Below are 27,944 nucleotides of genomic sequence, written 5' to 3' on the forward strand. Positions count from 1 at the left end.
TAACCACTGAATTTCACTGTTTTGTGTAAATTAAGAGCATGTCAACAAAACAGAATCACAGACTAAATTGTGAATTTGCATTTATTTTTATTAATTTGTAAAAATACAGTAAATTGTTTCTAAAAATGTTGTGAAGGTAAAAACAAACAGAATGTAGCGCTCTTCATCATAAACAACAGAACAGGTTAAAGTCACTGATCCACTCCTAACATTGAGGTCATTTAAGGCTTTAAATCTGCCTCAAAGCACAAACAGATTTAAGATGTTTGGAAGACAAAACGTATCAAGTCTCCACCTGAGGTCTAATTTTTGTTGAATGCAAACACCGACAGCTTTGAGGAAGGATCTAGAGATTTCTTCTTCTTCGCACTGTTTTCATCAGCTTCTGTATTTTCATTTTTATTTTCCACATCTTCTCCTCCTTCTGCTCTTTTCCTCTTCTTCACATCTGCTGCGTCTCCACTTTGGCCTTTTGCTCTTTCTGTCCACGACTGGAAAAAAAAACAAAAAACAAAAAAGAGAAGAGACATGAAACGCAAATGTTAATTATCCAACAGGACAAAAAGAAGATTGTTCTTCCGTTTTGCATCTCGGCTCCAAACACCTACATGAGGATGACTAAACGCACACATGGACACTGAGGCGAGCGGCTTGAAATTGCATCCTGTCATGTATAATCACTACTGACAGGCTGCATCTCTTTGGCCTGCTGGCTCTTTTCCTCCTCGTGCTTTTATTTTTTTTATTTTTGTTTCCTCCCTTTCTCTCTCGGAGCTGAGACAAAAGGAAGCGTTTTCCAGGACGTAATGGAGCCGCGATGAATCATCAGCCTGCAGAGTGGACTGGCAGCAACACACACAAACACACAGACACACAAACAGACACACAAACACACACACTCTTCACCTCCAGCGCCGGTCATTAGCCCCAAACATATTCACACTAACATCAGCATCACAGAGCTGGTGGAGCTCTGACGTCTCACTATTCAGCTCTTATTTTAGTGAACTACGGCAGAATAATGTAAAACTCACAACACAGGGTCAGATGTTAACAAGGTTTTAGACTAAACGTGACCCTGCAGGGAAAATGTTTCATGTTCTGATGCAAAAACAGCTTGAAATCTAATTCAAGTTATGAAAAAAAAATCTTTTTTCAAATTAGCACAAATAAAAATCACGTTGAATTGTCTCTTAAAATAATCCAAATTATTAATGTCTCACTATTCAACTCTTATTTTATTGTATTACGGCAGAATAATGTAAAATTCACAACACAGGGTCAGATATTAACAAGGTTTTGGATTAAATGTGACCCTGCAAGATCATTTTCCAGGATTTTTCAGGTTTCTCACAAACAAAATGCTCTGCAAACCGCGAGCATTTTGCAGCACTAAAAAAAATGTGGAATTTACAATCAAAAAATTTTAAAAATGTGAGAATAACAACAAATATCTGTAAAACTATTCGATTTGATGACATTAAAAAGTGTCATTTCACAGTTGCAAATTGTAAAAGAACAAATTACTAATGGTAAAAATACAGGATCCAGTTTTGGCTTTTTCTTTTTTTCTTATAGTCAACATGTAAATTAACTTTTTTTCCTGTGACTTAGTTGATATTTTCTGTAATCTACTAAATAGAAAGGTCTGATGCCCACATTTCAGCATCTTTTTGAGTTCAGGCACAAATTTCTTGACCTATTTTGGCCACTGATTATTTTACATTTGCTGTTTGCATTAATTAATCCACCACGGACTTGAAAATGTTTCATCTTCTGATGCAAAAACAGCGTAAAATCAAATGAAAGTGATGAAAAGGAGTTATGGTTTCCCCGTTACTATTTTGCAGAGACAACAATGTTAAATCCTGGGTGAAGTTAAGCCTGATTACTGAGCCTGAGGTGCAGTCAGACCTATCTACAGATGAGTCTCCAGACCTGTAGATAGGTCTGATGTCCACATTTCAGTGTACTTTTGAGTTCAGGCACAAATTATTGGACCAGTTTTGGACTCTGATTATTCCCAGATTTGCAGTTTGAAACAATGTGCACAGAGGACTTAAGAATGTTTCATGTTCTGATGCAAAAACTCCTTAAAATCTAATTAAAGTGATGAAAAATCTTCTTAATACTGCTTGTCTTCTAAAATCTCATCTTGTCGTCATAATTATTCACCTGCAGACTGACCAGCTCACCGTCTCTCTCAGTATTATCATAAGATCAATGCTTTGTGCCCTCATCGCTGCCAATCCGCTGGGTTCCCAGGCAACAGAGTCCCTCCCCCATCATCCTCCCCCATCATCCTCCCCCATCAGACACATCCTCTGATATCCAGCTCTGTGCTGACAGACTTGATGAATGCAGGGTCAGGACCAGCTGCTTACAAACACTCAGGTGGATGAGAGGATGAGGTGTGTCATCAACCGTTCATTCACCATCCACTGACCACAGCTGACACCAGGTGTGTAAAAACGGGGACGTTTACGTTTAAAATCTGGATTTTCTCTTTTATGTGACCCTGTATGAAGGAGCTGCAACACCTGCTGCTGCCAGGCCTGATAGACATCAATAATTTATCCAACAAATGTCTGATGCTGTATCAGTTTTTTAAATTTGTGATGGGTAAAAAAAACAAAAGGATTTTTTTAAAAATACATTTAAATGAATAAATAAAAAGGTTTCAAAAAGCAGCACAGGTGACTTTTTGTGTAGTTTTTTCACACTACTGCTCCAACAATAGCTAGAAAACTTTATAATAAATGTTCCTTTTTAAAGGAGTGTTAAGAAATATTTATAAATAATAAATTATTCTAGACCACATCATCCGGAGCTCTTTTCAATTATTCCTTTATACAAACCAGTACAATTGTAAACCGTTATTAAAAGTGCATTTTATGTGATACTTAGGTCTTTTAAAGTCTTGCATTTAATATGGTGAACAATGTTTACATGGTATTAAATAATACATATAACAACTAGTAGAAATATGATAAACATCAGCGTGTTAATCAGAGGATGACAAATAACCACAACCTCTAAACTGGTGAATTTAGAGGTTTTTACCTTTTGGCTAATTAAAGTGCATTTTTTATGCTGTTAAAAAGTTTTAAAATGTAACTTGGTGAACCCTGCAATAAGTGCTACAGTTTTTTAAAGTCAATTTTAAACCACTGATGCCGTGCAGCTGTCATTTGTACAGTTTTTACATTTTATTAGTGATTTAGACAGAGATTGCTCCAAGGTTTTATCTCATCTGTTTATTACTCTGGTATTCATGTTTGCCTTCTGTGCAGTGAAATGATCTATAGTGAGTTTGGTGTGAATTTATTCTGCATAAAAGGTTGAATAGAAATGATTCTGGCTATTCAAACTACAGAGTCGTGATGCACAGCTACGTCCTGGTCTTAACATCCTGAACATTCCCCTCATGCTAAGGGTCATATGGGTCCACTGAGCCTCTAAAATAGAGCAGCTTCAGTCAATTTTCAGCCCAAAATCTATTTTACATGAACAACCAGCCTGTCATGCATCACACACTTTGTGAACGTCTGGATTTTCCCTCTTGTATTTAACCAGTGGACACCACTCATTTTTATTACATCCTACATGTTATAACTGTTTTCTTTACTAAAGAAAAGGTTTATTATCACTATTATTGTTGCTAAAGGTGATGCATAGGTGTAAACATATTTGTTGAGTAAGAGTACTTGCATATCCTAAAAAAGTACCAGAAATGTGCAGAAAGTAGCTTTAAATGCAATACTATTCATGCAAATATAGTGCTTTTTTCCCCCTTAAAATCAACATGTAAATTAATATTTTTTTGCTGTGATTTTGTATTTTAATAATAGTAGTCTCATTAATATCATTTATTTAATAACAGTAATGTAGTTTGTACAGTGTACTGTACAAACTACAAAATACTCGTCTTCTCACATCTTTTGAATCATTTGTCCCACCCTCAAGGAGCATAACCTACAACAATAATAAGAATAAAATGAAAATAATAGATGCAATAATAGAGACAATATTTCACTTTTTCTTTTCTTTAGAAAAAGTCACCGAATGTCAAATTGAAAAAGGGTGATTTAGGGGTTTTCTCTGCTATTAAACATAGTTACCGGGTCATTTTTGACCCTAAGACAACACAAGAGTTAAATAAACAGCCCAGTGCAGGTTTGTGATACAGAATGAAAAACACTGAAGAAACATTTGGTGTATTCTTCATTTAAACTACAGGATTTATCAGAGAGACTCTTTTCATACCTGCTACGTTTTTTAAAACTGGAAACCATTTTATCAGTTTTTATCTGCTGTTAAATCAGTCATTTTCACATTAAGCTGTGACAAATAGAATAAATAAAAACAGTCTAAAACTGTACGTGAGGAGAGAGATGTGATGAAGATGTGACCCAAACTGACTGAGTGTGGATCCCTGAGGAGGACTGATCTGCAGCTGATAATCACTGCTGCCTCTCACAGACTAATTGATGGGTTTTGTTGCAGCCAGATTTGGATTAGAGAAAGCTTCTGAGCTGCACCGTGACCTTGACACCTCTACGTCTTATTTATTTTCACACATGCAAACAACTGCTACGCTAATTTACTGCCTTATTCAATCTGTATGTGGCTTAAATAGCTTTTAAATACATTTTCAAACCTGCAATTTTACCAAAACTCAAACAGATGTATTAGCCTGAATTTAAGACAATATTTTTACTGAAAATTAAGTTTGTGAACATCATGGCTGTCTCTTATTTAAAGATGAAACAATAATGTTTGTAAATCTTTTTGGCTGGAGAACAACTTCTACAGAGAGTCCTGGATAATCAGTTGCCACAGTAAGTTTTTCCAGCCAGATTAAACTAGAGACAACATTTTAGTGAAAGACATATATTTTTTCCTTTGTCAGGCCGTATTATTGCACATTTACCCTAATGTTTTGAGGCAGGTGGTTTGTAGCCTTAAAGTTGCAGAGTTAGCAAGTGCTTTAGCAAGTTTGTAGTGAATTTTGAAAAGTCAGGGCTCCAATATTGTCTTCATACACACTTCCACTACGTCTGCAGGTTCATGTAGACCAGGGGTGTCAAACATATGGCCAGTGGGCCAAAACCAGCCCGCCAGAGGGTCCAATGAAGCCTGCAGGACGACTTTGCAAAGTGCAATGCAATTTTAAATCCGTCCACTGCACTGCCACAGTTTTTATACATAAATTTTACACATTTACAATGCAGGGGGACAACTTAACCTTCTTCCTTAATAGTGTGTCAGTTCAGGTGGTCATGATCACTACACAGATGATAATTAATGTAAATTTTAAATAATTTCTAGATCTTGACAAGATGTTGTGATCATGAAGTAAAATACTAGATTGTTCAGTTCCAGATACCTGTGACTAAATGTTTTGTATCTGTAGACACTGTGATCTGTAAGTCGTAATGTGTAAATGATAAACTGAGGCTTAATACTGTTGAAAGTGCACTTTTTTCCTTAAGAAATTTCATGTTGCTCATAATGTTTTGCAAAAAGATAGTTCATCAAAAGTGAATATTTTCAGAATTGTACTTTTTGCACTAAATCACAAGGGAAACATTCAGAGTTGTGGTTATTTACAGGTTATTATGCTGTGATTTTACTGGTCCGGCCCACTTAAGATGAATTAAACTGAAATAACATGAGTTTGACACCTCTGATGTAGACAGTCCAGCACATTCAGTGATTTCTCAAACAAATAACGAAGAAGTGGGTTAGAAAACTCTACAATTCACTGCACTTAAGCTGACTTACTGACAAAATGCAACACAAACCCTGTAATAATAAAAGTTCCATTCACCTACATTTACTCGTAAACTGCCCAAACTAAGACATTTATCTGTATTCAAGATCAAAAATTCCCTTTTCTAGTGCAGAAAACTGTAGGCATCGTAATTTCATTGCAAAATGTTGCATATTCACAGGGACTGGATGTACAGTTCTGATAGACATTTAAACGTTTCCCTTTTTAATTCCTGTTCAACACTGAATCGTGGTCAATATAATTTGATTAAATGGTATCCTTGTTTTGTAGTAAAAGTCATCCGGATATAAAAACTAGCTGAATTCAGAACTTTAAAAAAAAAAAAAAAAGACAACGTCAGTCTAATGTTAAAAATTTGACTCCATTTGTTGACTGGAACTTTTGCTTTTGACGTCATTAACATCTTGTCATTTTAAGACAACTTTTCTAAGATCACTCAGTACATTTCTCTGCACTTTGGTCAAATTTGTAACCGTTAAATCTAGCGAACCCCTGTCTGAACCCGTCCTACCAGTCGCTCTTCTGCTGACAGCGTCCTGAACTTCCCCATGGCCTCTTTGATGATCTCCGTCTCCTCCAGATCTGGATTATCGGCGATGATGTTCTTCCTGTTCTCCTCCAACCACAGCTGGAAGCCCGTCTTCGGCCTGAAAACAAGCAAGCAAGTGAGAAAATGCTGCTTTTTAAAAAAATTATTCTCATGTGACATCTACAGTCAAGCCTGAAATTATTCATACCCCTAGTAAATTCTGACTTAAAGTTATTTTTAAATTTTGAGAAATTATTTTTTCCACAGTGATGCCTCTTGTACATCATCTTATCTTTGGGAAACAAAAAAAATGCTGGTTGAATAAAAGTAGCTTTAAGTCAAAATTTGCTAATGGTATGAATAATTTCAGGCTTGAGTGTATCTTCCATTAGAAAGATTTCAAAGTCAGATCTTTGACCTTTTGTTTTCAGTGTTTTCTGCAGGTGAAGCTGGTGGAGGAGCGTCTGGTTGTTTCTGATCTGCAGCCGGTTCTGTGTTCTCCTGAGCTTTCTTATTAGATGTTTTATTGCCGGTCATCTGCAGCAGAGTGGCCTGAGTCTGCAGAGAAAAGAAGTAAATATCTCAATGTTTAAGTCTGGCAGCACAAATACAAGCTTTCATCCCAACCTCAGATCAGAAATGTGGTGACTTCAGGACACATGTCAGTGTTTGTTGCTGTGAGGTTTCGATCTTTAAGAGGTTTGCAGATGGAGATACCTTAGTTTTGGGTCGGGGTGCCAATGGTTTGAGGACCGGGGTTTTGTTCTGTTTCCCTGCAGAGCCGCTGAGTGGAGTCGACTTCTTGCTGGACGTCATGTTGTCCAGGATGTTTGTGACTCGAGGTTGACCAGACGAAGACGACGGTTTACCAGAACCGAGGACCTGAACACATCCAGAATAACTTAGATTTTTTGTATTTTCTTACAGCCAACACATTTCAGGAGAAAAAGAAAACTAACAATGAATGGATCTAAGTATAAACTATTACACTGGTTGGTCTTTTATTATGAATAATATGTATTTTAACCTCAGTTTAATTATTAATTGAACAGATTGTCGGGTTTATCACAGTGATTTCATTCAAATTTCTAAGGAATAATCTAAACCTTTCCTTCACTTCACATTTAAGCTTGAAACTTTTTTAATTTTATTTTTATTTGTTTAACCTTTATATAACCAGGTAAGTTAGTTCAGAACTAATTCTCATTTTCAATAAACTAAACTGAACATTCTCCTTCTTAAAAACAGTCCCAGGTTTCAGCTGGGATGAAGATTTCTGTAACTACGAGGCTTTAAAAACAAACATAACACTAAAAACAACAACAAAAGCAGTCAAATTTTGGAGTAATACAGTATGAAACCCTTCAAATCAACTTAAGTTCAACATTCAGCTGAAAAAGACAGAAAACTAAATTCCCTTTTTCAGCCGTCTGTTCCTTTAGCGTCTTTATTCACAACCAATAATCAGACAGCAGAAGACGCTCAAAAAATGCTGCTGTGAAAATATTTCTCTTCTTACCTTGAAAGGATTTGCACGGCCGACTTTACCGACTGTAAAACAAACATCAGACGTCAGCAGCTCATTCTGATTATAAATAATTTCACAACATCCTGCCCTCCTGCTCATATTACAAACTAAACACTGCAGTATAAATATTACAAACTGAACTGGCTCATGTCAGGAGAAAAGAATCAGGAGATAATCAGACTTAAGGGAGACCTATTACACATGTTGGACAAGTTAAAGAATCGTATTTGAGTTAATACTTTCTGTGAGCTCAACACCAGCTTGGTTTGTTGGCGGCGGCTCAGTAAATCTACAAGACTACTGAAGATCACAGACTCCGCTCCATTTCTCCTTTTATCTAATGTGTTGTGATTATTAGGGCTGGACCCAAACATCTGAACATTCGGTCGCTACAGTGGTATCAGAATATTTATTTGGAGATCCGAATATTGGGATGTGTGTTTACTCACTTGGAGTCAGAGACGGTGTTACAGGTGAAGCTGCTTCTTTAGCGAACGGATTCACACCTGCAGCACGAAGGACATGAAGGAAACCAGTTAGCTGCTGTTATCATCGCCATCATGTGCAAAGAGGAAGAAAGAGGTTGAACTGACGTCTTTTAGTTTCTGCTGCCTCCTCAGTCTCCATCTCCTGTCCGTCCTCCTCCTCCTCCTCCTCTCCTCCTTGTTCTTCCTCTTCCTCCTCCTGATTATATCTGCTGCTGCTGTAACGTCCTCCTGAGACTTCGGTCTGGTCGTACCTGCACAGATACAGTGAATTATGCTCAAAATACAAGTTTACAAATAGCCTGATTTTACTAGATTTAATGTCAGTTTTCATGCAAGACAATGAAAAATTTGTTTCAAATTCTCTATTAAATTGGCAGAATTAAATTTGAGGAGACTATGAGTCAAGTTTGTTGCTTTGTTTTGCCTCATTTGCCTCAAAAAGTGACAGAAATTACAAGAGATTGCTGCAGCTACACATCACTCAGTCACTAAACCTGAATGTTGACACTGATTTTCCACAACAGCAACAGAAACAGAAGCATTTTGTTTTTACCCAGAGGTCCGTCTGTAGCTGGAGTACTCCGGCTCCTCCTCCTCCCGCTCTTCTTCCTGGATCTGGTTGGCTTTCTCCAGGGCGATCTCGCTGAGCCGCTGGGCGAGAACCATCCGTCTGGATCGGGAGGCGTATTTGATGGCCAGAGTCACCACGTTCTGAGTCATGAGCTCAGCCAGCTCCACACAGCGAAACTCTCGCTCCAGCTTACAGGACAGCTGGAAGAAAACATCCAACAGACTGACGTTTAGTAGGAGTCAGAACAGAATAGAATAGATCTTTATTATCACTGTTACAGAAAACAATAAAAATCAGTTTAGTACTCTCCAAATAGCAGCATTAAAAATAAACTATATAAAACACCCTAAAAAATACATACAACATAAGAGCAAAATATACAGTATGGAAATGGTTTGTGGTTAAAGACCTGCTCTACACATGATTATTGCACATGATATGAATTGCACTGACACATACATATTGCACCTGTAGGTATGTGAAGAAGCAGAAAACAAGACGGGTGGTGATAATATGCAGTAAAAGTGAACCCACAGCTGATGAAAGTGTTTATACCGGCCCGTCACAGGGGCCTATCAACCCATGGGACGACTTGCAAAGTGTAAAAATGAATACTTACTGTGAAAATATTTAAAGACATTGAACATTATGCAATATAATGTCAGTCAGCAGCTTCAGTACAAAAGAGTTTGGTACTATTTTTCATGCACTGCCACAACTTTAATGCGTTTTTTATGTATGAATTTTATAAATTCACAATGCAGAGGAAAAACTGAACCTTTTCCTTAATAGTGAGTCAGTTCAGGTGGTCAGGATCACTACACAGATGTGGAAATGAATGTAAATCTAAAATAATTTCTACATCTTGACAAGTTGTTTGATCAAAAAGTAAAATACTATATTGTTCAGTTCCAGATACTAGTGAGTAAATGTTTTATGCCTTTTTAGATACACTGTGTTCTTTAAGTTTTAATGTATTAAAGATAAATTGAAGCAAAATATTGTTGAAATCGCACTTATTTTTCTTTAAAAACTTCAGGTCGTTCATAATGTTTTGTAAGAAGATTATTTCAGAATGTACTTTTACTTTATAGCAACAAAAACAAAGGGAAATATTCAGAGTTGTCATCATTTATAGGTTATTATGCTCTGATTTTACTGGTCTGGTCCACTTGAGATCAAATGTGGCCCCTGAACTAAGATGAATTTGACACCCTGCTGTATACTCACTGCAAACATCTTCATGAGCAGCTCCTGTTGCTCCTTCTGGGACTGATTCTGTCCATCCTCGTTGATCTCGTAGCCGCTGGACGACAGGAAGCTGTAGTGGTTGTGGAACAGAGCTGAACGCCAGAACTGCTCCTGGAGGTCGACAGAGGAGGACAGACTCAACTGTAACTGAATATTTTAATCTGACATTTCAGAAGAAGCAGGTAGCTGTGAATCCTCCCTCTTGGATTACTTTAATTCTGCAAATGGTTGAATAGAACCATTTCAGAAAGCCCAAAAATGGGCTTTTCTGAACTTATAAGTCATCAGTTTCTGAAGGAAATACAGCAGAGCATCACTCACACAAGAAAACTCAGTAAGATTTACAGTTTTTTCACAGCTGCTTTGCACAAAAATGTTAAAATAACTGTTCTTCTTCTTCACTAAAAATGTGTAAATATGTTTCTGAAATAACAAATTTTTTAAATGAGGAACAAAATCTGTTGTATTTGGGTGTAAATTTGCAGAAAGCAGATGTTTCACTGTTCTAGGTTTCCTACAAATAACATCAAGCTTGAACTATTACCAAAAAAGCAGATGCATTATTTTAATTAACAAAGACTACAAATATTTGATCGATTCTATCCCCACTATTCCTTCAAAATATCTACAGGAGACTCTGTTGATGTGTTTTTTAGGACAGTGAGCTGCTTTAAGTCTGTTCATTTACCTCCATCTGCCCCTTTTCTGTGCTGGTCTGACACAGCGGCAGCTTGAAGGGCAGGATGGCCACAGCAGGTCTGGGCAGAGTCGGAGGAAACCTGGAGCCTTTACAGGGAATACACCTGACAGGACGAGATCAGAACACAAGAAACAGCGATTAACCTGCAGCTGCAACAGATTATATCACAGATCAGGGTGATATACGTCATAAAAATAACTGGTAACAAGCCCGTAACACTGATAAAGCGTGATTTACTGGGAGTCAGAAGCTAATTTTGTTTATCAAAGTGATTCTATCATCGCGTTGTAATTAGGTAATTTGCAGATGCATTCAGGTGTTTTTGGTAAAACTCAACCATCAGATGGATCAGCTACCAAACAGACACTTCATAACTGTGGAAAAACAACCACAATCACTTATTTATTAGCTCCAAAGTTTGCTTCATGTGTGTCTGAGTTTGGTTTTCAGATGACTAGAAGCTAAATGTTACTTTTCTCAAGTTGATTCTTTCAGCATAAAAGACAAAAAAAAAACAGCTCCTTGAAAGATGCAACTTAAAATTGCTCAACTATTTTCTTGGTAGCTGAAATCAGTGTTTATGCACCTCTATGTCTGTTTTTTCTGTCATACAAACTGTTTTACATTAACATACTTCTAATGAAATCTGGAAAAAGCAAAAGGAAACACTAGAATGTAAAAATACAGTCTAATAATACATTAGTTGCTTATATGTTTAGTCAATTTCAAAAAAACTAAATTGCTCTGTGTTTAGAGTTACAGGTTGACTGCTGCTTATAGTGAGGTGAGACCTATCTGTTGTGCAATCAAAGTGAAAATAGAACTCTCAGGTGTTCTCAGGTTTGGTGTTGAAGTCTGAAGAGCCTTTTATGAAATGTAACCGAGGCCTTTCTAAGAAAATACTTAAGTCTCATCTCTATTAAGTTGTTGATTTTAAGAATACAGGACTTTATATGGTGTTCTTATTATTTACCCAGTTGCAACAGTGTACTTTTATCTTGTATATTACACAATATTAAACTAGAAAAGCACTCAGAGAGCGCAGTACTCCTCCAAGGCTTCTCAGTCATATCATTTCCGACGGCTGAAATCTTGAAAAAAATTGTGGCAGAAATCGCGACACCATAGAATGTGTCCATTTAACATAGATGTACCCACAAACAAAATGACGTTGCACTGAGCACAGGCGTATGTTATGCATGTGTATGTCATGTATGGATACCAAATCACATGACCTAAATATGTAGTGGGTGGCGGGAATAGATGGGACTCAGAAACACACCGACAATATACAATTTAATCAATCGTTCCTTGTATCATTTCGTACGGACGCTGTGCCACTATCTTGCAACGATACAGAAATGTTAAACTAATCCGTGAATCCAGACTATAAGCCACATCACTGCCAAATTCTAATCACTTGGTCCTTTTGTCATTTCTGACCTTCCCTGAAAATTTCATCCAAATCTGTTAGTCTGTTTTTGAGTAATGTTGCTAACAGACAGACAGACAGACAAACCAACGTCAATCATCGCATAACTCCGCCGAGGCTCCACCTCTTTGAAGGAGTAATTAACCAATAACCTGGGAGCGTGTTTGCTTTGTTGCAGTTAATAAAGACTCATTCCAGTATTTTAATCATATGAGTGAGTTTTTGAGATACGATGCAGCAGAAAGTTCACCTGAGCTGCTGAGGATTCTCGTGAACTCCGACCACCCAGTAGTGATCCGATTTGCTCTTGCAGGTCTCTCTGGTGTTACAAACCGGCGTCCACGTGTTTCCCAGAGTTCGGTTCAGCATCCGAACAACCCCGTCTGAGTCCACGTAGCACGGAGTCCCTGGAAAACACAAAACTGGCTGTCAGGTTACAAATCAGAAAGAGAAGTACTAAAGAAATGCTCTTACCTCTGAGTCAAATCATCAAATATTTAGAATAATTTCTGCTCGTCCACCTCCCATTTGCCTGAAATAGTTATTTATAAAGATATTTGTAAAATTTTACACTGATAGATCAAATACTTTGTAGGATTTTTTTTTTTTTTTTAATTGCCACTTTCAGCACTTTATTTTAAGCACATTGAAATTTAAGGCTCCATTTGAACCACAGTGTCTCTGGAACAATTGAGGATAAAAGTTTAAAGCTTTCACTGTTATTTCTCACTGTGTCATTGATTTATAACCTGCAATATTGAACAAGTAGATCAAATAATCTCTGATTATAGGGGGGCCGAAATATGGGAAAAAAAATTGAAGCCATCATGAAAAGTTCCGTCTTTGAACACATGAACTAAAAAATGATAAAGCAGACGTTAACTAGTGATATTTTCTGAACCAAATGTCAACATTTCAGGCTTTAATCCTTAATAGTTCCTGAGATACTCTCATCCAAATATTGCCTAATATTTCATATTATTAGCTATTTAATAAATCAAGCTAAGATATCACAGATACCATTTCAAATATGCACAGTTTATGATGAAAAAGTTTCAAGCAAATCAGAGATGGCTCAGCAGTAGAACCCTCATGATTTAAGATCAAATGACCCATTTGTAATCTTATTTGTCTAAACACAGTCAGAGAAATGCGTCCAGAAATACACAGAGAAATACAACTTGTTGACAGACTGACCCTCTGCAGTGAATCCCAGCCAGGACAGGTGGGATTTGTGAGACAGTGGAAGAGGCTCTCCGTTGATGATCTGCCTCCTCCTCCGACTGAACTGCAGCAGCTGAACACCCAGAGCCTGATCACCGTCAAAACCTGTAGCTGATGACGGGAGTAAAACACAGGCGTCAGATTAAGGCTTCATAAAAGATAGAAGGCAACAAAGGAACTTGCTGAGTGCAACAGATGCAGATAGAACAGAACATTTGTGGTTAAAAAATAACATTTTTCCACTATTTTCTATCAACCACCATTGTCCATAGAATGCTATAACATTTTACATTTTTGAATTTTTCTTTTCAGCTTCCAGGCAGCTACTGGTGACTGTTTGTTTCAGTAAATGTTTGATTGCAGATCTTTGAAATGCGCTTGAGGTTAACAGTGTGCCATAAAAGACACTGACAAAATTATAAGAGCAAACAAACAAAAATAAAGCATACATGATGTGACATATTAATCAGCTCAGGCACGATTTAAGTCAATTTACATAATCTAACAGCAACAGTTTCGCTCAGAAAAGTTGGTGTAGCTCTACACATCCAGCAAAACACACAATACTATGACATTTTATGGTGCATTTTTCAGTTTAGGCCATTATATTCATAATATATTTTACACTTTATTATGCATTTTGTATCTTAGTATATATTTCTATATTTATGTTCTATTTTTCTATTGTGGTGGTGGTCACTTTACTCTTTCTGCTCGCTACTGTAGCAACAGAATTTCACTTTGGGGATCAATAAAGTATTTCTACTCTACTCTCTTGTGAAAATGGCCATGATTAATATTGGATATAAAAAAATCTAAACTTCAATTTTCCTTTATTTCTATACAGTCTATGGTGGTATCAAAATGAAAATAAAAAATAATGTCATACATATGTGCAGATTTCAGGGGTAATCTGTTCTTAATATTCAGAATATGTGCAACTTTTCACCTGAATAAAAAGATGAAAGAAGCAAAGGACTCTTACTTTGAAAAACCAGTATAACATTTACTCATTGGGCCTTAATTCTGTATTTCTCTTTACATATATGTAGACATTTCCACCACAAACCAGTGCAGAAGAACTGAAGTGCTTCATACCCAAAACTTCCTCTTGGATGACTCCAAAACCCCTGATTAAAATCATCATTCATAGTTAGCTCTGGATTTTGTCTATTACGGTAATCAGAAACTCAGCAGCCAAACAGTGTAAACATCCCAGTAAGGTGTATCTGTGCGTCTAACCTCGATGGTAGACGATGAGCAGCTGCTCTCCGTGTCCAGACATGCAGACCACCGGCCCCGGCAGGCTGAAGATTTCTCTCTGGACTCCTCCGATGGAGAACATCCTGAGCATCAGTGTGTTGGTGGCGACGGCCGCCCAGCCCTGACCCAGACACAGAGCCTTGACATCCTCGCCCTGTGGCAGGTCGACCATCCACTCCTTGTTGGTGTCCCACGACGAGAAGTGGAGGCACTGCAGCTTACTGGGAGCAGAGAGGAGCAGGTTTAGAGGTTCACGGGCAGAATTAATAGAAAGGAACCCAACATGGCAGAGACATCAGGGTCAGGGGGAGGTTACCTGGCGAGCTCGTCGGTGCTGGGGCAGGCCAGCAGCACGGCCTCCTGGGAAAGATCGGCCATGGTGTGACCCAGAGAGTTGGTGAGGTGCATGGCGTGGTGCACTGCCGAGTCGTGAAACTCCACGTCGATGGCGTTGTCCAGCTCGTCGTTGTAGCCTCGAACGATCCCCACAGAGTTCCACATCTGAGGAAGAGTTGGAGTTTTACTACAAATGTGACCTCAGATCGGTTCAATGAAACCATGAAATCAGCCCCTAATCCCATTCCACTAAATTCACATCCTAAATTCCTTTTCTTCAACTTCTCTACTTGTGTCTTATTTCCTCCTTCAAGCAGAGGAGGTGGGAAAGAAATACGAAGAGAGAGGAGTCGAGGCAACAGGTATTGAACAAACTACGCCTCGGAGTGTCAGTTTAAAGCAAAAAAAAAAAAAAAGAGGACACTCCTGCACATCCTCACTCACAGCTCCTCCAGCAGCCTTCTTGATTCTCATGCATATTTATTTTAAGAAATGGTACGCCCTTTCTTTTGATGCACCAAGATTGATTTCTGGATCAGTGGCCGGAGAACCGAGGATCAAAGACTCAAGGAGGCTGAATCTAGTAAAGCGAGGTGAGCATAATGTCCTACCATGAAGCGATGTGTGAGATGAGCAGGAGTGGATCCGGGCTGAAAGGCTCTCTGAGGAGGAGTCGGCATCGGTCCTTCGTAGACGGGACGAAGGGGAACCAGTGGAGCTGCTGTAGGCTCCACAGTGCTGCCGGCATCATCATCATCTCCGAATTTATCCTGACCGAGTCTCAGCGACCCCGTATCTGAATAAAAAAACATGTAAATATGGAATTATTAGAAGTTTCTGCTGATGTTACAGTTCAACTGTTTTCCATCTTTCTTCATCTCAACTGTGTATTTAGACCGTAAAACATTTCTTTTTGCTACAAAACCGGAAAACCAGACGTCTGTGTGAAGAATTTACAAGTTAAACATGGACTGAAGATGGAAATTCATTCTTATGTGATTATTACAATAAAAAATAAATATATGTTTGGGTCATTTTCACCTCTATCTCAGATCATCTCTGATAAAGTTATTTCAGAAATCAAATTAAAGTTTATTATATAATATGCCAAATATATGCCAAAGAATATATATCAAAATCCAGCGGCTGACAACAAGAGCTGCTCACCGAAAGTGTCAAGATAAAAATTAACATCTACTTTTTCACCTTATGTCTGAACAAAAGAACTCAAAACTACTGCAACAGTAAGAAGACATGACGGACGTTTTTGAGCTATATAAAATGACCATTAAAAAAATGCATATTTTCTTAGTTATATTTGGGGAAGTTTTCAAACTCCATCACTCTGTTCTACTTGGATTAAACTATCTACAAATATTTTTGTTTTCTATTACTACTTTCCACACCTGCTAAATCAGTTAAGAATGTACAACAAAAACACATTTAAAGTTTTTTGTGACCAAGAATTTCATATTATAAAGTATTCTATAAAGTTTTGTTTTGTATTATTGTGACTTGTAACTTCACATGGTTCAGAAAATATCCCTAGCTGACTTTAAGTCAACTAGTGTTATAAGTTTATTAATAAAGATAAATCAAAATCTGAGCTCACATATTGGAAATGCAAGATTAAAGATGGGAAGTTTTTCTGACATTTTTTTTCATATTTCAACTCCCCCATTATAAAATTATATAACATGGAGATTACTTGACTTACAATGTCCGATATTGCAATTTCAGAATCAATGACACGATGAGAAGTAACAATGGATATTTCAAGCTTTTATCTTCGACAGTTCCTGAGATATTGCTGTTAAAAAAAGCTTGAAATTTCAACATGTGAAAAAAACCTGGTGAAAGTGGGCTGACTGGCATTATAAAATATATATATATATCTCAGGAAGTACTTGATATATTATTCTAAAATGTCATAGATACCATTTTAAACATCCATAGTTTATGATAAAAAAGTTTCAAACAAGTCAGAGATGGTTTAATGAATGATTTGAGATGGAATAACCCATAAAAAGAAAAGTTATGCAGACAAAACTTGAACAAGACTGAAGTACTGGAAACCAGCAGCCACATTTTTGAGATTCTTGTTCTGAGATTCATGAACCAACGTGGTGTTCTAGTGATCAACAGGAAAATAATTTATTATTTTGACAATCTGTGACTCGCTTTAGTCAGCTAACAAGCAGAAGTATTAAATATTCTCCATCTTTACCCACCCAGTGAGTTCTCGTCGTCCAGGATGGCTCCTCTGTTCCTCACCCGGCCAGTCGCTGGCATCAGGAAATCATCGTCATCATCGTCGTCTGCAGCAACCGGTTTCTTAACCGGAGAGTTTGTGTCGCTCAGTCCTTCATCCATCAGTCTGTCGTCGTCATCGTCAAACAGGTCGTCGTAGTCTTTCGCTGTTTTTTTAACAGGAACCTGCTGAAAGTCCAGAGACACAAATTAGCAGCTTGATGTGAACAGATGGAAAGAAATATGAAAATCAGAAGCTGTGAATGTTTTTCTGTGGAAACATCTGCAGGAATCTTTACCAAGAAGGAGGTTCGACTTGTTTTCAAGTGTGATCCTGAATAAATGTTATCAGAAAGCTGGTTACTAACTTGTACACTTTTGTGGAAAAGCAAATCGCCATTTTTAAGGTTTGCAAGTCTGACAGACTCCAAACCAGCCGAGAACTAAAACCCACTTTGTGTTGGAAAAAAGAAGACTTTTATCTACTCCAATTAACAATTAACTATTTTCATGATGCAAAAAAATGAACAAAAAACCTGAGTTAAGTCCAAAAACAGCAGAAAAAAACTAATAAATTAGATTAGTTCAGATTCAACTATATGTGTTGTCTATTTTTTTAACTTATTTTATGATTTTATTAATATTAATATTAATTTTATTTTCTATTTGATTTCTTCATTTTATTTATTTTATTCTAAATTTTATTCAGTTGGACCCTTTATTTATTATTATTATTATTATTATTATTATTATTATTATTATTATTATTATTATTATTATTATTGTATTTAAGGTTTTACTTTTGATTTTCTTTTATTCCATATGCAATTTCCCTTACTTGGATGTGGATTTTATTATTTTATCTGCTTTTGTTGTATTGTTTATTTTGAAAATCTTTTATTCCGTGTTTGGACTGATCAGCGTTCTGTTGTTCAATGGTCTTCCTGAGTATCCTGTTTTTATTTCTTGCTCTGTCTGTAAAGTGCTTTGTAAACTCTGTTTTTAAAAGTTTTTATTATTATCATTATTCTTGATCATTATTGTTACTGCACAGAGTACAACTATTAAGACAACAAAATGCACTTTAGCATCTAAGCAGAAGTGCAAAAACAGCAGTAAAGTGCAACATTTACTGTATAGTACGTAGGTATGTAGTATAAAGGTACATACAGAACACTGGGACTGCGTGACAGACAATACAACATTAATACGTATTTTTAGAGCTATAAGTCATGATAAAACTACTCTGGTGGACGTAAAGATTAAACAGGCAGAGCTGGAAATGAGCAGAAAATGTCCTCTCTAAAGGGTTAGTCTGGTGTTTACCAGAAATATAGAAAATATACAGAATACATCCCCACAAGTCGTGTCCTTTTGCACAGTGTACGCATAAACACTGTGGAAGTAACAGTATAAACACAATAAATAGAGCACTATAAACACACTAATAAATGAATATGTAGATGTGGATATGATATAAAACAGTTAATTAAATCTATAGGTTGACATAAACAATGGTCTGAGCTCACTTCATGTTACAGGCTGCAGAAAGAAACTGAAAGGAGCAGATTTTTCAGAATATAGTAAAGAATCTCTGCATGATCTGACTGAAGAGCAGCAGAGCAGTCAGTAATCTAACTGGTACCTTGTTGGTGTCGGTTGTGGAGGAGCTGAATCCGTCCAACATTCCCAGACAGCCCTCGGTGTCGGTGTAGGCGATCTGGCTGCCTGAAGGATTCCAGGACAAACTGCAAACCGTGAATCCTTTTTCATGTTTCTGCCTGCAGAGACCAAAAAGTTTAGGGATCACGAGTGTTTCCTCTATTTATTGTCACAATTAAAAGAACGTTTTCTTGTAATTGTTGCAGAGACTGTGATGAGAAACAGCCCAGAGAATCCTCCTGTTTCAATCATTAATGAACATATTATATATGGTTTGTTTAAAAAGCTGTGGGTTTACTATTCTGTTCCCACAATATCGATTTTTTTCTTTTTAGCATCCCGGCATTTACATAACACAGATAAGCCACATCTTTAACTCATTTCCTTGTAAATTCTTCAGAATTGATTAATACTGATAATAAACATGCAAATATGTGTCATTTAGGATATTTTTACAATTTGTAGTAGCTTTTAAAATATTTTTTCTCATTAACAATATTTAATAACAGATGCTTTTATAGTATTTACAGCACATTTTAAGCTTCTAATGTACTTTCATACATTTAAATATTTCATAGACACCTACTAAAGCCAATTTACTCCACACAATAATCACAATTTAAAAAACAATATTAAAGGAAATTTTTCACGTTACTCTTATTTCTCTATTTTAAATATACTATATATACAATGTTGGTTGTAGCCAATAATAATAATTATAATAAATGTGCAAATATTTGTTTGTCATTCATCATTTTTTTTAGTTTTTGGTATTTTTTAAAGATTATGATTTCTAATGACTAATATTTGTCAGTGTAGACTAAATGACTGCACAAGCCTTCACACTGGGATGTTTTTATTTACTAATGTTGAGTTTCATGTTGATTCTTTACAATAAAAAACACTTTCCACTTACTAAAAGATGTTACAGTTTTAAAATGTTTTTTTAACCCAAGCAACAGTAGTAAAATTACACCTGAAAAAGCTACAAATGTCAAACGATCCAAATGTAATTCAAATGGAACAGAAAAACAGATCAGTAAGAATATAAATCTGAGCAGACATTTGATGAAAGCTTCCAAAACTTGATGCCACAGACACATTAAAGTCATAGAAAATTAAGAGTCACACTACCACGAGGTTTGGCCCAGAAAATTAAACACCATTAAAGAAGTATTTACATATTTATTTGCTTGTTATTTAGATGTTATCTAATAAAAATAAGTGCACAACATTTGGTTAAGGGTGCCACTTCCTCAGTTTATTGCAGCCAGTAGTCTAACCAGCCATAACTTTTGACTACAACTTTATAAATATGCAGTTCTTCAGACATTCTTGTTACTCACCTCTCGACACAAACTTTACTGTTGACGTCCCACACCGTCATTGAACCTCCAACGCTGCCTGCTGCTAAGAAACGACCACATGGAGACCAGGCCACCACGTTGATGGGCTGCAGACGAAACAGACTTCAAAAGTTGAAAAAAGACAAAGGAAGTAGTAACAAAAGTTGTCAAGTAGAGAAAAAAACGTGCAAATTCTCCCTTGGAATTGGATAAATACAGATTCAGCTGAAAACTGGAAATACTCCATCCATCCATTACGTATACACAGATTAATCCTCATTAGAGTCGTGGGGGCTGGAGCTTATCCCAGCTGACTTAGGGTGAAGACAGAGGACACCTGGACAGATCACCAGTCTATCACAGGACTACACAGAGAGAGACAAACGCACTCACATTCACACCTACGGACAATTTAGAATCATTAGTTGGACCAATTGGACTGTGGGAGGAAGCCAGAGTAGCCTGCTGGAAATAACCCATGTGTGCACAGGGAGAACAAGCAGATTCCATGCAGAAAGATCCCAGGCCAGGATGCGAACCGGAGACCTTCTAGCTACAAGGCAACAGTGCTAACCACCGAGCCACTGTGCAACCCCTGGAAACCATTAAATTACAGTATAGTTCACATATTAAGTCACTTACTGCCCATTCTCATTCCCGTATGAGGTATGTAAGAGGGTGCAATGAAACAAATAAATCATTTGTAAAGAGAAAAAACAGACATTATTCTGCAAAATTATTCATCTGCACCAATTTTATGTTTTTAAAATGTGGCGACAATAAAAACTCAGAATATCAGCACTGGAAAAGCTCAAAGGAGGGGAAAAACTAAATGCAGATTGTTTAGAATGAGTGTGAGGCGTTTGTATCACATTGTTTTATATTCTAGGTGCTGGTTTGTACACAGAGATCAAAGGAAGTGAACATTTAAACGATCTAGAACTACCATTTCTGACTGACAACAAAGCATAAGTCCATGTTTGAAATAAAGAGGATTTAACTGTGAGGAGGAGTTTGTATTTGACTGGATCTCACCTGAGTGAGCAGATCATCAGACAAGTTGCTCACATGGTCCCAGGAGCCTCGTTCATACAGGTGAACCTTCATTTCTACAGGAACCGCTAAAAACTGACACACAAACATGTTGTTATTTTAGAATCGGTGTTTCTCTGTAGGCTCCTACAGTGATTAGATAATAATGGATAATCCACTGACCTTCCCTGTACCCGGTTGCCACGATAACCGACACAAAGACTTGGCATTACTGACATCGTTCGTTTTCTGCAGCAGAGGCCAACTGATCGCCTGAGTCTGAGCCATAAAGACCACATAGAAAACATTAATACATGCTGCTGTTTGGGTGAAATTTTAAACTAGAAAACTGTAAAAACATTGACAAACCTGCTCCTCAATATTCCAAACTACAACTGATCCGTCACAGCTGGCAGAAGCCTGAAAGACAAACCAGACAAAGATGTGATGAACGACACATTATCCTGGATTTAAAACACGCAGGTTTAACAAACTCTGACAGACAAATGACACATTTCCTCCAATTCAACTTTGTGGATAAAATAAGTGAAGAGCCATGCTTATTCCGTCATTCTCCAGTCCATCAGTACATTTACATTACCGTTCAAAAGTTTAGGGTCGCTTAGAAATGTCCTATAGTGAAAAGAAAAGCATTTTTTTTCAATGAAGATAACATTAAAAGAATCAGAAATACAGGAGAGTCCAGAGTAGCGCAGAAGCTACAACTGCATATTCATTTTTGATTGGTAGTAGATTTAAAACCAGTTTAGATAGATTCATCATTCTTTTTGCATATAAAATCTGGGGAGTTTCACTAACATTTTACACATTCACCAGGTCTCAGAGCGCTTTTTCATTGCACTGATGGGTTTGTAAAATTACATAATAAAGCGCACATAACAACGACAAATTTTAGAAACGAGACCACGGGATGTTGTGCAACCTTTTTACAAATTTGAGGGATAAGGCTATGCATTTTCCGTGTTTTGAAATATATGTGAAAAAACTATTTTCTTTTTTTTTTTTTTTTTTAGGTTTATTGCACTTTTCAGCAATTTATTGTAGTAGTTAAGACACAAGTCAATACATATTATCAAAACTTATATAAGGGTTATATTCATGTAAAGCAAATAAAAATACTCCAAAAATTGCACTACAGTATGTGCCAATGTAAGAATATGTCCTGTCTTAAAGGGTTAAACTCCCCAAACCCATAGACAGTTTAACCAATTAAAGCAGCTGACTTATCTGTATTTTATTCCTTTTTGTGCTGGATGACCAGTTGATATAGTTCTATTTTTAGAAATCCTAGTAATAGCTGGTCTGCTGAGTCTGTTGTCACCATTTCAGCATAACATAACCAAGTTCATATGATTTTATATGCTGCAAATATGAGCTTTTTGTCATGATTTAGAATTCATTTAGGATAATAAGGCTGCAGGTAGAGCCTATTTAGTGCACTGTGACCTGTTCAGTTTCTAACATACAGATGTTTTTGTTTTTCCCAGCGACCAATCCAGTGGTTATCAAAGCAGTCGAACAACATCGAAAGTTCTATTCGTCAGCATCACTTTGGGATTTTCTTTCATGATAATATGCAAGATTCTCTCAGCTCTATTTCCTGGAACAACAATGAACAAATTTGTGGAATAGAGAAGAGACAACCCATTTAAATGTTGTGTTTTATATGCAATTTAAAACTGTACGACAAAAGATCTCATCTCAACTTCAGCGCTACATTTCTGCCATCGGAGGAAAGTTTCACCCACCAAGAAGTCGTCTTTGGGGTCAAAGGCGACACTGAGAACCGGAGCTTCGTGACCTCGCAGCGTTTTCTGCTGGCTGCTGTCCGACACGTCGACCACCTTCACCATGAAGTCACTGAGGAGCACGAAGGAATTAAGAATAAATATGTGCAGAGAATCGAGGGAAAGGACGCGTCAAATATGAACCAACACGAACACAAATCATCAAATCAATGAGCAAAAGCGGAAATGATTCCCGCAACGTCCACCTGCCTGCGGATACCAAATCTGTCCTAACAGCTACAGATGTCTGAATTTTAAAAATCAATGTCACAACGGAAACAAGCAGTGTGAAAATAGAAGCATCAATGAGGCGCCTGCCCGGTGCTTTGATTGCCGTCATAAACCTGTTTGGAGCAGATCAATTCTGGCAGCAAACAGACGTTTATCTCCAATCAGGACTAATCATAAACCCATCCTCCGTCTGCCAGGTGGAAACATCAGCAGCTCTGGAACAGCAACACTGAAGCTAATGAGATCAGAGGCTGCTTTAGTCATAGGAAGCACTGAACGTTACACATGACAGCCTCAGCAGCCACAGGAGAAGCCCAAGCGGAGAAAACCTGCATGGTTTGACAAAATAAAAGTGACGTTCTCTCGTCTCTGAGCTCAGCGGTGGAAAATATCTCAGGAGCAACAGATGAATCTGTGCAGTCAGCTGGACATTCTCAGTTTCTCTTTCAAGGATGATGTTATTTCCATCCAGGAAACTGTGCATTTTATTCATCCATCCATCCATCCATCCATCCATCATCTATACACCTCTTAATCCTCACTAGGGTTGTGGGGGGGGCTGGAGTCTATCCCAGCTGACTCAGGTGAAGGCAGGGGACACCCTGGACAGGTCACCAGTCTGTCACAGGGCTACATATATAGACAAACAATCACTCTCACATTCACACCTACGGGCAATTTAGAATGATCAATTAACCTCAGCATATTTTTGGACTGTGGGAGGAAGCCGGAGTACCCGGAAAAAACCCACGCATGCACAGGGAGAACATGCAAACTCCATGCAGAAAGATCCCGGGAAAGCCGGGACGCGAACCAGGGATCTTCTAGCTGCAAGGCGAAAGTGCTAACCACTACACCACTGTGCAGCCCACATTTTATTCATTTTTTTAAAATTACTGCATTGACCAGCAACAAGCTATGTTTCCGTACAGTTATAAAATCATAAAGGGATGGATTATTTTACACTGTTGGGTCTAAACTGCACTTTCTACTTGCTATGAGAGCTTATATCTCCATTTATAATCATTAAAACCCATTTAAATACCTTACTAATGTATGGCCATCTTTAATTTCTTAGGTTATACTTTTTCTCTGTGTATTATTGTTGTGTTTTGTGTTTTCTATACAATTATGGTTCACTTAATTCCTCTTATCTATGCCAGTTTTTATTGATCTTCTAATATTTGTTGTTATAAATGTGCCCAATGCATATATTTGTCTGGATTTAAAGCATTCTGAAACTGTTTAGGGAAAGTTTATTACTAATAAAGTCTGTCAGTGTTGACGTTAACCTACAGTTTTAGCAAAAGTTATACTAGCTGTCATTTTTTTGGTAAATTGCGCTGAGCAATCCACACATTTGACAAATATAAATATAAATCTGGGTTCAGATTACAGCAAATATTGGCAGATTTATATCTGACTTCACAGTAAAAAAATAAAAAACTGCAAGAAATTCAGTTTGTACAAATACTCAGGACAGAACATCTCTAAATATTTGAAGAAATAGTTTCTGTAAAATCTGCTTTTTGTTTCTTTTAGTTAGATGAGAAAACTGATACCAATCTCATGTCTGAATGCTAAACTAAACTAAACCAGTATAAAGGTCAGTGTAGAGCTAAACAACCATATAGCAACTTACAGCAACCTTCCAAATGTATGGTTTATGAAATTTTTGGCAGTTTTCACAATATTGACACTATTTTTGTCATGCAGTCCTGTTTTTCTGCATCTTCATCATCATGGATCATATTTAAAATTAGGATATTACTGATGTTTGATTCATTAATGAGAATAATTTATCACTAATTCACGATTACATTTTTCTCACTTTCAAAGTCAAAGAAAAGAAAACAGCACCGTAAAATAAAACCACAGAAAAACTTTCCCACTCTGTCTGCAAGCTGAATCACTATTAATATTTCCTCTGTTTTTTGTTTCTGACAGCATACAGATGTCGGAAAGAAAAAAGGGCAGTTTACTCACATAATTTGGAGCATCAAAAAAAAAAAGCAAAACAAAAAATGTAATCCAGTCTTAGGAGCAACCAGAGCCAGAGGAGTTTTCTACAATAAATATTAGCCCTGATCAGATTAATTGTAAATTAAAGCTAAATCAAAAGTTCTATAAATGCTGTTTCTGGTTTCTGTCATTTAGGAGTTCATTTATGCACACTGCATAGACAGAAATAAAAACCACACATTTAATTAACTACAATTTTTAATTACTGAGCTTTGGAAGCATGGGTAGCCTAATTTTTCTACTTCCATTTATGTTGATTAATACGAACTACCGAGGAGTACCTGGATCCGGCAGCGACTCTGGAGCCGCTGCTGTTGAAGGTGACATGTGTGGCGTTGGTGGTGAAGCGGGTCAGGATGCCGTCTGGATCCCCGTCAGGAAACGTGTGGATCTGAACCGTGTTGTTGGAGCTCGCCGTCACCAGCTTTCCATTCTGTGGAGAAGAGAACGTCTAAATGGCTATTTTCAACTGCGTCGATTCATCACAAAACGTCGGTAAATATTAACCAAACGTTACGAGTCAGTGTATCCCAGTCTGCCACATATATTTAAATAAAGATGACCAACCCTGAGTGCCAGAGAAAAAGCCTTTTCTCCAACAGTGATGAACTTTGGATCATCATCATCCAGACTTTCCCAAATGCGAACATCTCCGTCATTCCCACAGGTAACAATGAACCTGAGAAAATTTGATCGGGGTCAGATTTGTGGAACACTGTGCAGCAGAAGGAAAAATAGTAAATATAATTTCACTTAATAAGTATACTTAAAATGGGACTGAGAGCTATTTCAATCTAATGTGATACAGTTTTGACACATAAAAACACAATTTCTGCTGCCAGATTTCTGATAAAGCTTTGAGAAGATTCACTCACAGCTGAATCACTTAATACAATCACATACATTCTGTTGAATGCAACAAGCTACTATCTTCAATATCAACTAATCTGCCTGTTATTTTATCCATTTGTGTTAAAAAAAAGGGGGGGGTTAAAAATTGCAAATTGGAGACATCACACTTCACACTTTAATGTCAGATACGACATTTTAAATATGACACTTTAAAGCAGACGTTGCACCTCATTGCACTACTACACTTTTACTTGTCCTATTTACTTGTATATATATATTTAATACTTGTTTTATACAGATGTTTGTTGTTTATCATACTATGTTGTTTTTGTTTTTTTGGAAGTGCCAACAAAGTTTCGTTGCAGAAATGCAATGACAATAAATATCCTTGAATCCTTGACATAGAAATACAGAAAATCTCACATTTGAAAAGCTGAAACCAGCAGTTTATGGTTTTTTATAGTTTACAATTGTGTGAATATCAGTATTTTCTATAAGGAAAGGATCTGAGCATTATCAACTATATCTACTTTGTAATATTGCGATTTTCCACATTTATGGGAATATGAATATCTAGATTTTCTACATATAGAACAATCTGTACAATATCAACAGTGATTTTATGTATTTCTTGCTTATTTTGCATTTTAAACTTATGTTCCCAACAGGTTTGCACTTTCCCTTTAGATTATTATTGTATTATCTTATTTCAACAATGACAAATACCACAACAACAGGTGTGTCTAATGTTCTGTCCAAAATATTAACAATCACAAAAGAAGACTATTATCAGCATATTGCAGTATAGTGCAGTGCAGTCCAGGTCATATATTTTGATTAATACAGCGCCAGCAAGAACAGAACAATATAATTTTCCTAAATTTGAGCGAGATCTGTTGGATTTGACTGATTTGACAAAGATTATTGCCAAACATCAGTATTTATGAGTGAACATATAAGGTCATAAGTCAAAGTTAAATGTACAATAATACTGTAAAAAACAAGCAATTAAACAAACAAAACACCGTAATGGATGAGAGTGACACACAGAAAGTACTCCAAATGGACTTCCAGTGGCGCTCAGACCACATTTCTTTCATTATCAGCCCTGACAGTCAGTGAAAACAAGAGTTAAAGCATTTTTTTAATCTGTGACTTACTTCCCAGAGTCATCGAAGCAGACCTCGGTGTGTCCCTCCGAGTGACCGTAGCGCATCGGCTTCCTCTCACAAGGCATTTTAACAGACCAACACACTGAACACAGGAACAGAAGCAACAATCAACATGTGAAGTGACAGCTGTGACACTTCTGTGCAGCTCGGCTCTCCTCTGTTCTGCCATTTTCCCCCCAGACAACTGAGACCAGCTAGCTGCAGAGTTAAGCTAACAACAGACAAAAGTAGCCGCAGCGCTGCTTCAAACCGCTCGGTCCAACAGATAAACGGTGTTTACGGCATCAGAACTTCACTTCACTGCGACAATATAAGTTATTGAACTCGTCATGACTTTAAAATGAGATAGATAATCAGACAGAGAACTTACAGTTTCCACTTTCAACTCCACAGCTCCTCTTCTCCTAAATCTCCCGCGCTGCGTTGAAAACAAGGAAGCTTGCGTCACAA

At 37.1% G+C, this 27,944-nt stretch overlaps 1 protein-coding gene across 2 annotated transcripts; it reads right to left on the reverse strand.

Annotated features, from left to right (window-relative positions):
• Positions 1 to 63: 63 nt before the first annotated feature.
• On the reverse strand, positions 64 to 27,928 carry wdhd1 (WD repeat and HMG-box DNA binding protein 1). Of its 2 annotated transcripts, none has more exons than XM_023280040.2 (26): positions 27,865 to 27,928; positions 27,483 to 27,576; positions 26,038 to 26,149; positions 25,752 to 25,903; positions 23,179 to 23,290; positions 21,779 to 21,829; positions 21,593 to 21,688; positions 21,413 to 21,505; positions 20,378 to 20,484; positions 19,015 to 19,150; positions 17,351 to 17,555; positions 15,731 to 15,915; positions 15,100 to 15,284; positions 14,763 to 15,004; positions 13,494 to 13,631; positions 12,547 to 12,703; positions 10,853 to 10,967; positions 10,144 to 10,275; positions 8,896 to 9,113; positions 8,448 to 8,593; positions 8,304 to 8,360; positions 7,846 to 7,877; positions 7,044 to 7,208; positions 6,745 to 6,884; positions 6,309 to 6,444; positions 64 to 491 (listed from the first exon to the last, which is right to left on the reverse strand). In XM_023280040.2, exons 2-26 carry the CDS (start codon positions 27,557 to 27,559, stop codon positions 303 to 305), a joined length of 3,378 nt encoding a protein of 1,125 aa, XP_023135808.1. In that variant the 5' UTR covers positions 27,560 to 27,576; positions 27,865 to 27,928; the 3' UTR covers positions 64 to 302. The 2 variants fall into 2 exon arrangements, with proteins under 2 accessions (XP_023135808.1, XP_023135807.1); XM_023280039.3 differs by having other exon boundaries at positions 17,351 to 17,558.
• Between the last annotated feature and the right edge of the window lie 16 nt (positions 27,929 to 27,944).

Source organism: Amphiprion ocellaris, chromosome 1 (genome assembly GCF_022539595.1).
Source record: "Amphiprion ocellaris isolate individual 3 ecotype Okinawa chromosome 1, ASM2253959v1, whole genome shotgun sequence".
Taxonomy (NCBI): domain Eukaryota; kingdom Metazoa; phylum Chordata; class Actinopteri; family Pomacentridae; genus Amphiprion; species Amphiprion ocellaris.